Source organism: Symsagittifera roscoffensis, chromosome 7, assembly GCF_963678635.1.
Source record: "Symsagittifera roscoffensis chromosome 7, txSymRosc1.1, whole genome shotgun sequence".
NCBI lineage: Eukaryota > Metazoa > Xenacoelomorpha > Acoela > Convolutidae > Symsagittifera > Symsagittifera roscoffensis.
Window position 1 is genome coordinate 6,079,162 of NC_087068.1, and position 12,944 is coordinate 6,092,105.

The 12,944-nt window shown below is 33.8% G+C and overlaps 1 protein-coding gene across 2 annotated transcripts in view; it reads left to right on the forward strand.

Annotated features, from left to right (window-relative positions):
* Nucleotides 1–12,271, forward strand: part of LOC134851746 (uncharacterized) — a 55,876-nt gene extending 43,605 nt beyond the window's left edge. For both annotated transcript variants that reach the window (XM_063867965.1, XM_063867966.1), the window contains one exon: nt 12,038–12,271. Coding sequence is in view for 1 of the 2 variants with exons in the window: in XM_063867966.1 (XP_063724036.1) it covers nt 12,038–12,087 (50 nt within the window). In the remaining variant the exon portion in view is untranslated. The remainder of the gene's footprint in view (nt 1–12,037) is intronic.
* Nucleotides 12,272–12,944: the final 673 nt, after the last annotated feature.

Sequence of the window (12,944 nt, forward strand, 5' to 3'; positions counted from 1 at the left end):
AACATATTCAAATTTTATACAAAATTTTTACTTCCCAAATGCACCAATTTGGATAAAAGTACTATGCAATGATTGTATAGTATGTCAACTAAATAAACCTTACCCAAATCAAAAACAAATAGCACAAAAACAAGATTTTAAAGGACAAAGTTTGTACTTTAATCATCGTATCTCATTTGATACCAAAGGACCAATTTCACCCTCATCCGAAGGAAACTCCTACATTATGGTAATTGTTGACGCATTTACACATTATGTAGCACTTAACCCAGTACCACATTGTAACGCTTATTACGCTTACACAACACTCTATGAACACTGGATAGCAAAATTCGGACTACCAGAAATTTTAGTTACAGACAACGGTACAGAATTCATAAATAATGAAATTATCACACTATGTCATTTATATAACATTAAACACAAACCACGTACATCTCATGCACCTTGGACAAACGGCTTAGTCGAAGGTATGAACCGTTCATTACAAGAATATCTTAGATGTATCATCAACGGAAATGATACAAAATATACCGAATGGTCAGCAGATGTAAAATTATTTCCCTTAGCATATAATTCACAAATTACGACAACTTTAGGAATGTCACCATACGAAATGGTTTTTAACCAAAAGCCACGCAAACCAATAATGTTTACAGCAAATTCTCATAAAAACGCACAAGGTTATTGTCAACCAAATAAAGACTCAATTTGTTATAACCTACCTTTACATACACACGATGAAGATCATTTTCATCACCCACAAATTCTTAAACTAGCCTCCGGTACACACACCGAATGGATTCTAAATAGAGATAAAAAACACAATGAAATTTATCAAAAAATAACAAAAAAGTTATTACAAAGACAAAACATTAATGAACAAATCAATTCACGTTTTACACCAGCCTCCGAATTAAAAATTGGAACATTTGTTTTAATACCTAATTTTAATACTCAAAAGGGAATTTCTAAAAAATTACAACCCCTTCGAAAAGGACCATACCAAATAATTGCAAGACCCACTGAGGTCACATATAAAATTACCGACTCAAACAAAAAAGAAATCGTTCAACATCGAAACAACCTATTACCTTATTACCCAAAAGAATACGCACTCCGCGAATTAACTCAATTATATTCTTTCACAGGATTAAAAATCATTCAAAATGAACCACATCTGAAAAACACAGAACAAAATGATAACCCCACCGAAAATCAAAACACAAAACCAACCGCCACCAAAAACAATACACAAAACCATAAAGAATCCCCAAAACCATAAAGAATCCCCAAAACAAAGAAAAAATAGAAAAATGACCGAACAAATAATACCCCAAGAACAAATCGACAAATCAGAAAATCGAAAAACAACAAGACTCCGAAATCAACCACGTAAAAACTATAAAATATTCATCCCCCAATCTAAAATTTTAAAGAAAGTGGAATTTCTAAAGTAATTTTAACATTATACTTCACAACCTTGAAACCTCCGAAACATTTTTCATTTACATTTTTCAAAATAACATGCTGACAAGTACGCAATAATTCTAGTTCAAAATAGACCAATAGGATTCATCCAATCCGTCACTTTCTCTAACTCAAACTAAGACCAATTAGACGAATAATATAGAACTCCAGGCACATCTATAACTATAACTTTACGACCTCCAGGTCAAAAATAAGCAAACCACTCCAACTTGACAACTAAAATAAATATCACCATAATACCATACCCCTCCCTTATCTAATAACCCAAAGATCAACAATATTTCCCCAACTCAGACCACGAATACCCCCAAAACAAATTTGTTAACTTAGCCTAAAGTAACAAAATGAACATTTTAATTAGCCTAAAGTATAAAAATCTCACCATACCCCGGATCATTTGACAAACAAAAATAAAGAAAAAGACGACCTCCCGATCACCATGAAAATTGCCCCCAACAATTTTTTACAAAACTCAACCCACTTGTCAAAAAACTAATAAATAATCCGACCACACTTGAAAATCGCCTCAAACAGCAAAAAATATTCGACCAAGAGATCATTTCTTAAATGCTCTTCTCTCAATCAGTTACTCAAATACTCATAAATCTTAAACATTTTTTTACAATACTTAAAACCTTTATAATATTTCTTTTTGATATACTTGAATCTTTTCTAATAATCCTAATAATTTTTGTAACATTTTTTTAATTTTCTACACTATACTCGAACTATTCCTCCAACTTTCCAAAACCCTTGATTATATCCACAGGTACGATTTATACAACTTGTCTAAATGATACGAACAATTTTCAGTAGAACTGATATTTTTTTATTGTTTGTAATTTTCATAACATTTTTATCATCCCTCATTTTGACAATATGCAAATGTATAAAGAAAGCAATCATCACATTTGCCCTAGCAACAATTTTTCTAATTATTTTTTTGGAAGAATATTATAATAAACATAAACCTTCCCACTAAAGTAACAATTCAAAAATCCATCAAAAATTGCTACCGAACAGTCACAGAATCAGTCTTCACCGACATCATCCCAAGATAACCCAACACCACCTTCAACTACTCAAAATCCTCAAACATCTACACGAATTTCTTTTCAAGACAATCCATACACTTTTGAAGAACGACATGCTCGTTTATCAGAACCACTAGAACCAGTTCAACGACAAGCACCTCTAAGCGAACCAACATATAACCTATACCCAACACTACCACAAGAACTAAGTAGAATAAGAAATCCTAGTCAAAACCAAAATACAGTCGAAATAAATAGACAAATTATACATCCTCGACGAAACAGAAATTTTCAAACTCCCCGAGTTCATTTTGATATACCTCAATCCCCATCACAAAACACTCCAGAAAACCCCATTGGTATATTACCAGAAACCCCTACGCTTCTTTCACAACGTAGCACCTCAAGCCTACCATCAGATTACTTAGGTTCAACACCAACATCTGAACAAATACGTGAAAATCCCTTTAACCCCCCAAACCAGGCATCACGACTACCATATTGGACAACACATTCATTTACACAAGGTGAATTAAATTTAGTCAATAATCCAATAGATATTTCTACGGATACAACAACATCCTCATCACTACCAGAAACATTATCACTACCATCAACACCATCAATAAGCCAGATTTCACCACCACCTTTTAACTTAAATTTTCCAAATAATCTCGACGCCAGATATCGAGAACAATCATCAATAAATATTCCTTTAAGACTAGATTGGAATACATTTACAGCACCTCCACCATTATTTGGACAACATCAAGAAAGTAACCGCCTTCATAACTGGGCACTTAATAGATTACAATATCGCCAAGATATTCACAACGATATCCGTGATCACAATATTCAAATACTCCAACAAAACAGTATACAATTAAAGTTTGAAATCACAGTTAAGTTAAACAATATTACCCAACATCCCTACCCATTAAACCCACCTAACATAACAGCTCAATCACTACCACCACCGTTTATAACTACTGAAGTAATATACAAATACGACAGATATACCAAAAACACAATTGGCTACATTACATTTTATAATCCATACTCAGGATTATCATACACATGTATATTCTAAAATTATTAATTTTTCTCCAACTCCTTTTTCTAGTAATCTCAAATCAAAACATAAACCCTTCCCCTCGTACAGGACCACAAGATTTATTAGTAACACATTACGATTGTGAAGAAAATGAACAAAAAACACTACACAAATATGCAATAAATCAAGTATCACAATGTGAAACAGAACCACAAACTATAGAAACCACAAATGTAATAGCAACACTCTATTCAAAAGCCCGAGCAACAACAGTTACAGGTTATAAATTCACAGCAACATTTTCCGAAAAGAAAGTACATTGTTCACAAGTCTCGAACGGAAACAAAAACCGACTTGACCATGAATCATTCTATCAGAGTAATATAGAACGTCTTTTACATCTCAATCCCGACGATTGTAAAAATGAATTACTTAGACTAAACATCACACAAAATAAAAACTCCGAAAGAAAGTTAGTTAACTTTCAAGTTTTTTCAGACTCTGTACATCAATCACAACTTGAAAGACACCAAGGACATATAAAACTAGACGAAAAATACCCGTATAACGGCGCACACGGACGATTAACCTATGACCTACACGATAAACATTGGATACCACACATTGGTATAAATAACCCATCAAACTGCAAAGCAGACACAAAAAATAAAGGATACCAAGAAATAATGTTTTTCGATTGGAAAATACAACTCGAAAAAATACAACTAACACGAGATTTATCAGATAAAACAATGATCTATCAAGGAATCCGATTACCTTGTAAAAATGATCAAGGTTATTGCGACCCTACAACGAGAACACAAGCAACAATTGTTTGGTTCCCCGAAGATACATGTACAACATTTCAAGTAGCAAGAATACACGCTCGTATGATAAAATTTCACGAAAAATACTTTATACAATCAATTCCATGTGAACAAGTACATCCATCACGAAAACAAAGTACTAATTTTAGAAACATACACAATATAGAAAATAAATTGACACGTTTTCAAATATATCAAGAAACAGAACTTGCATGTAAATACAGGAATCCACTTCACAGAACACAATACTCTGAAATATTAGTTGAATACGAAAAAGGATTCGACATGACCACTGGAAAAATAAAACTTGACCCATATGCCACAGGTCATCCTCCAAACGAAGGAACATCCTATATACCAGTTAATTTTGAAAAAAGCAACGGACAACCTGGTGGACATCTAAAACCCCATGACACCAGAAGCACACGCTTACAAGAATTATCACTAATGAATACTACATATTTCGGTAATATCCACTATGATATTCATTTAGATATGAAACTAGATTATACAATTAGCCGAATTTTTCAAGAAATGTCACTCTCCGAATTAGAAACACTACACCAACTATGCGAATTAGAACGAACACAAATATTACAATCACTTGCACTAGCAGTATTAAAAATACCCTATGCAGGATACTTATTATCTGGAAATAGATCAAATTTTTTAGACTATGAAGGAAACATCTTATGGTTTTATACTTGTACTAAAAAAGTATCACCACTATACGTTTTTGAAGATAAACGATGTTATAAAAGAATCCCTATCTTTTATAAGAATAAAGTACATTTCGTGGATACACTTTCACGAAGAACCTATTTCTGGGATACCACAGTCCCATGTGGATCAGAAAACAGCCACAATGTAGTACAACTAAACCCTGATGAAAATAAATATTATCTTCTCACTCCATATCCCACATTAATGCAATCACTCAAAAAATTTTCACCAGAAAGCATTCGCGCTATTGCTCGAAACCCAAATATAGACTTACAATCAATAGGAATCTATTCAAAATCAGATATTCAACATCACATTAGAACACAACAATTCCAAGAATTATTAACACAAATGGACACTATACAAAGACAATCAATAGACCAAAATTTACGCAAACTTGCGGAAACCGCAGGATTTGCCGATATCTACACGCAAGACTATAGCGGATATTTTAAAGACATTAAAGATTATATATATCTAAACGGTGAAAAATACCGTCCCCAAGATATATCACCAATTAACATTTTTAGCTTTGTTACACTCAAAAATGAGATCCTCGATTTTCTAGGATGGCCCTACTACATCTTAGAAAAATTGACTATTTTATACGCAATGTTTAACTTTATTGGATTTCTTTTCTCACTTTTAAAAGGAATCTACAACACATGTGCTATACACACACAAGTAAACAGACAAGCAAGCGTAGCACGCATACTCTTTGCAGGATTTTTTGGAATCTTTTCTACATCTATAAACAAAATTCTTTTAGACGCACAAATAAAAGAATATAACACAAAAATAGCAACACGACAAAATACATACGACGAAGAACATAACAATGTAGACATAACGCCAACGGCACCACAATTACCACCCCTACCAAATAACCATCCACTATCCCTAGTCCCACGAAATTTTCGAAATTTAGCCATCACACATAATCCAAATTTTCGACTCACCACATCACAAAGTCCCATCCAACATATAATGACACACCAGTCACAAGATCATAATACTTATGAACAAATTATTGAACAACCCCATACCACCGCTTTTCAGTCTCAAAATAATCACTTTTTTAGCCCACGATGAGCCGCCAACTTGGATCACTACACCGATCAAATTCCCACCCAACCAATCTTACCTCTCCAATCCCAATAATACCACTTTTTGCTTTTCCGCCACCCGATTTTCCATCTAGTAATGTAACATCAGGCATGAATTCCGACACTAATTCACACATCTCAGTTTTATATTCCATCTCACAACTCAATAACCCGAATATTGAAACCCCCGATGAATTTGCCGACTCAGAACCATCCCCATCCAATAATTTTCATAACTCTTCTAATTTTTCTCAACCCCCTTTTCAACCCATATTATCCAATAACCCTGACCCAATCACTTCCACACCCTCTTATGCTTCCCAAGTTACCCCAACCTACTCCTCATTTCATTCTGACCAATCATCTCATTCTCCAGACACCCCCCGAATCTCCCCAGAGCTAGATAATTTTATTACCCTTCAACAACAACCCTACCACCTCCATACCCCAACAATAAACCAAATCTCCTCCACAATAAATTCATCCAACCCCCCTACCCCTACACCCTCTTCAAATTATACTGAATCATTAGCACCATCATCCACATCAACTGAATCTTCACTCAACACTAATAGAGCTTACCGCACTTTTAAAAGAAAGTTCCCCAACCATCCTTTCCCAGCAAAACCAGGAACAGCCCGTGAATACATCAACCACCCCAAGCATAATAACACAAAAGAATTTTTAGCCATCACCTTACCCTCATTCCCACAATACACCTTAAACACCCCCCACGACACTAACGAAACACGCAACTTTGTAGATGAATACGTTTTAATGCCCACTCTCTCTTGGACCTCATATTATCATTTTACTAACCCTCTTTGCTTACCTTTATCTAACACTCACATCGATATAGAGCGAAATACGGACATGCTATATCGACTCACTACACCACTAACCGCTAGACAATTTACTTACGTTGGATATAAAAAATCACTAAAAACACACACTGCACCTAGAGCTAACGAATATACACTCGAATACTATGATCACAACATCATCAGAGCTAACCAAGATCAATTCTTAGACGACGATCGCTTCGCTAATCCACAAATTACCGAGAAATTTTTCATCAAGACACCATATATATTTACACTAAACATCTTCGACCGAAAGTTTGATCACATTATTTCAGAAGCACTAACAGACACACAAGCATACGAAAGTTTTAAAGAACGCTTCCAAATATTTTCACTAACCTTTCATTTCCTTGCACCACACGAAAGAGATTTACACTGCTCACACGATATTATGTTGCGCACTAAACAAACCCACACATATAGTTATTATCGCTTCATCCAAAATCACTTTGACCTACACACACCCTCTAGACAACCACACCATCGTTTTCAATTCATTAATTCCAAATACACTTCACCATTTTTCCTAAATTTCACATATTGCATTAAAGATACTAACCTTCATGGTATTCTTCGCAATTATGATCCCATAACCCAAATGTACATCTTCTGTCCCATCACCAAGACCTTCAACGCCGAAGAATCCCGACCCTTCCTTATCCCGCACGAGTTTGTACAACCTATAGAAATCCCAATTTTAGAATTCATCCACAACACTAAATTCAATCACAAATTATATAATCTAATCCAAAACACACCTTATGAGTTTGCAGTTGGCACTGAAGAACTAACCACTATTAAGGCACTTCAATTGCTTTGGCCACTGCTTCAGACTAAAAATATCATCCGCATCTTAGCTAAACTACTAACAAATTCCGATCTCATCCACGACATCTTCCCCCACGGTTTTTTCCCCGACGACTAACAGGTAAGTATGAATTAAATGAATATTACTAACTAATTAAAATATTAAAAAACTCACCATACTTTATCCATGTTTTCTTTAGATTTTTAGCCTTCATCCGACAATCACCTACAAAAACCACAAAAGACAAATAAAAATCGCAAATTTCATCAAACAGATTTCAAAAATTCTATTAATCTCTTACACTTATAAATTTATAAATTTAATACCAATGCAGTAAATTCATTTCTAAAATTTTCCCCACAAGCAGTAAATCTAATTATGATGAAAATTTGTAACTTAAAATTCCCCCATAACTAGCAGTAAATTTCCAAATTCTATGCAGTAAATTAATAAAATGCAAATGCAGTACTAACTTTTTGATATTCTCATTCATTCGCACAGAAATTCTATCCACACTCGCACAGCTCGCCCACGAAGAATTGTTTAAAATAATGAATTTCAGTTTCAAGTTTTCACACTCAACAACTCTAACATATAATAACATGTTTCAAACCTTCCTTTAACCCGGTTGGAAAGGAATCATATACTAAACAAAACTAACCAACGCAGCTTACTAAATACCACAAATCATAGAATAACAGCATGACTAAGAAAAGGAAACCAACGGTACCCAAACCGGATTAACCCAGTTTAAAACTGGATAATTTATTCTTTTGAAGACTATTATAAAGTCTAAGAAAGAAATAATAAAACACAAAAAAGTCGAAAGACAAACCCATACCACGAACAATTTGCTTTTTGGAAAAAGGACATAACCAACAAGACATAAGAAAAACCACAACAAACCCAACATAAAACGTTGTCACATAACAGGACCCCTCATAAAAACCGCATGAAATCATACTCCCACTCCTGGCCTAACCCACCAGGAAGGACGTCCTGAGCATGCTCTATAGCCGGCCTAACCCACCGCGCTACATCCACGCTTTGTGACCACACCTCTATTTTTAATAAGAGCTATTCAAGGGTGAGTAACTCTTCAAAATAACCGAACTAAAACAAAAAGCTTTTGTGAAAACAACTAACTAAAATCATAATTAAAAAATATTAAACTAATAAATGTTTTATAAAATGTAAATTACATTATGCAATACATAGATCAGAATATAACACCAAGGACGAACATCTAAAGACAAAACGACCCCACTACACTCGAGAGAGAATGGCCAACCACAATCGATATGCCACTCACAATCACAACTCAAAGGATTTAGAGTACGACTTGACTTCGCAGAAAAGGACTTCATTGAACTAGACCAATGACCACCTCGATGTTCAAGTATACGTACAGATCCGAGTAACCAGGCATCCCCTCCACGCACAATCTCCACGCCATTCCCAAACTAGATCAGACACAAAAGAAGTTCTCCACGCAGAACAGAAAAACCTGACATAGCCAACCATTCTGAAATCAGATTTGAGTTTGTTGCAAAGACTTAGTCGTTGTCACTAGAAGACACAACGTCTTATGTCTCTAACTCCAGCTTCCTGGAACTTCTTTAACAAAGAGGAAACGGAAGAAAATGATGTTCGCCAAAAACCAACGTCCATCATCCATCCTTCGAATCGCAGAAGAACTATTCTAAAAAACTCTGTAAAACCCGGATGGGTGGAACCTGATCTAAACTACATTTTATGATTGGATAAATTAGATATTTTACCAATGTAAAGTATTTAATATTAACCAATCATGATCCATCTAACTAACAACCCACTTATTTGTAAGTGCTGAAGTTACTTGTAATTTCAGCACCAGAGAGATTTGAATTTAACTTAGAAATTAGTTGGACTCTCCCGAGCACTTCAGCAGCCGCAATAAACCAGTATACCCTAGATCTATTGAGCCTAGCAGAGACTAGTTAAACAACCTGAGACTAGATAGTATAAGAGTAAGATTAGGATCGGTATTAGACTAAGAAGTTGCACGAATCTATCCGGCCGAAAATAAGATAGCGTGACGAGCAGACGGTGTACCCTATCCGAAATTACTCTATGAGTTATACACTCCAGTCCTAACTCAAAAGCTCAATGCGCCTTAAAAAACGTTACCTTGAAATTCAGACTTCATTTAATTTTAAAAAAAGTTTAAAATTGAGCCAACACTTAATTTGAAGCAAACTTTAATGCAAGGCACTTCCTGAATTAGTGATCAACCCCACCCCGACAGGTAATGGTTTGCACCAAATATGGAGCGCCGCATAGGGGTGTTTGTTCATGGAATTTCAGTTGTATGCTACACTGTGTAAATGCACCTCAATTTCACACCTAATTTTATCTTTATTTTTTGTTATCTATCACGCCAAAACTTTTTCGTCTCATATTTTCAGATTTTTGAAAAAGAAAGTAATGTTTTCAGATTTTTGAAAAAGAAAGTAGTGTTCTCAGATTTTTGAAAAAGAAAGTAATGTTGTCTTAACTTCCCGTATTTGATTTTCCCGTGTATTCGGTTGCTTAGCTCCAACCTAGAACACCCATGAAATGTAATTTTTTCGTCCGAAGAAAATGACAGGTTGTTTGTGCTCGGCGTATTTTTTTCTCAAAGCAACAAAGTTCGACTTTTTCTCTATAAAGCTTTTTGACTGAGTTAACCTAAGCGGTCTAAACCGTTTTAATGCCCTGTCGTTTGACAAAATAAATATCACCTATGAGCAATTTCAGCAAAAATTATGATGGGTTGAAAATTACCTATTTGGGCAATTTGGTGTAACTATTTTGGTTTTTTGAAGTTTTCTGTTAACACGTAGAGTTGACGTCAAATAAATAGGCTCAGAATCACTTCACTTGACAATGTCTGTAGAGGGAAAAAAACTTTCAACTTTTCTTATTTTGTTGAAAATATCATTTTAACATTATAAATATTCAAATATCTTTACAGTCAGTTACAACATTCAATTGCCCTTACTTTGAGGCGTTTTGCATCCTTATTGTAAGTGGTTATCGTTTTATTAACTAAAATGCCCCTTTTGAAATTATCCAGGTGCGGGTCTATGGTGTCTTTGTTAGAAGATAACTTTGTTTAAAAATCAAAAGTTTCCCGGGTTGACCTCCAGAGACCGAAAATGCTAATCATAAAATTGCATAAACTAAGCCTATGAAAAAATACAAATCATACAAGTTTGATACTTTTTGCTGAAGTGAAGTAATCGAATTTTCAAAGAACTTGCTCTTGTTTTGGCATAAAATTCAATGTATCGTCATAAATAAAAAGAAAAATTTTTGTCAAAAAACGCTGATCTTACAATTTTATTTATAGAAATTTTATGACTAGCATTTTTTTTGATGACGACAGCAAAAGTGTTTTTATGTACCATCGCAGTTGCGCTAAAAACTGTTATTTTTTTCAATCTTCTGATAAAATTTTGTACTTAAACAAACAATTTAAAAAAAAATTTTGCAAGCAAAAATTGGACTTTCGTGTGCATAACCTAGTCCTAAATACACAAAATTTGATTTTTTTTTCATTTCTCCATATAATTAAGAAATGTAAAGAAGCGCTCAAAATGCCTATTTACTTTGTATGGCATGCTTTTGTATGCCATGATCAAGGCATGATCAATTAAAGTTTAAATTTTTTTAAAAAAATTATCTTTTGATACTTTCATAGTTTCATTATATCATTTGTTCAAAACAAAACTAAGAAAATTCAGGCTGTTTCCTATGCCTTGTTATTTCCAGACGGTCAAACTTTTGGTGATTCTACTTCTGAGTAACCAAGGTCTTTCTTTGCCACTTGTGTTCGGTTAAAATTTTTGAAAAATTAAATTTTATGGAATATTAAATTTTTTGATTTTTGGAAAAATGCTAGTTACACTGTTTCCATATAAGAAAAATCACTGATCATATATCAAAAAAATGCAATTGTAAATTACCTCACTGACAATAATGAACTAGATAATTTATTTAATTTGCTAGTATTTAATATTCTAAATATATTCGAAATCTTATCTAGTTCATGTTAAATTTTTCTCTGAAAGCAAAAAATCCGAATAAATAAAACAATTTATGTTTCAGAAAACTCCGACTTCGCTCTTGGCTCCGAAGACTCCCTCCTGATTGCATGAAACCATTTAACAGCAGCAGAGAGCCAGGATGAGACTTGTTTTCAGATTAAACATTTAAAACTGGTCATCACAGGAACTGTGGGATTTATTCAATTGACTAACACATAAATACTAACCATAATAGGACAGCTTCCAAATTAAAAACTAAATCTTTTCGTTGAACTTTGTTTTCAAGTTCATTTCAAAATAGAACATATAATTCAGAAAATAGTTTTAAATTCTAGTTTAATTTCAGAAATAAGTGTACAGAAATAAGAGATCATTGATTAGTTCTTCTTCCAAAACGAAAAAAAAATAGCATCAGGACTTTGTCTTGTCAAGTCCAAAAGCATGTCAATCCGACCTTCGCTTTAAATGACGATTGAGTGTTAATAATCTGATCGATTTTTTTTTTATTCATTGAGTTTTTAAAAAGCACCAATTAATTGAAAACGTTGCCGCTCTTTTTATTAAACCAAAAAAATTTCAATGTTTAATGGCACTTTAATTATAGTCGCCATGGAACAAGAAGTTGCCGCTAAGAATTGCGCTTGATTTTTGTTTCAAAAACGGATTTTGTTTTTTGATTTTCCAGCTCAGTAAAAAAGTTTTATCAATTCAGTTTTCCCAGTTTGAATGTTTTTTTTGTTAAAGAATAAATCTCTAAAAAGTTATGAAGTTTAATGAGCCTCAAGATGATATAATTTTTCTTCTTAGTCAAAAGTTGCAAAAAAAATTTTAAAAAATCTGTCACTTTCTTTATTTGCATTAGAAAAAAGTAACCAAATCCCAAAAGAAAACAGGGATAGCCGGTTACTGTGCAAGTAGCACAGAATGTTCCGACCATAGTCTTAAAAAATCAAACAGGATTTTTTCAA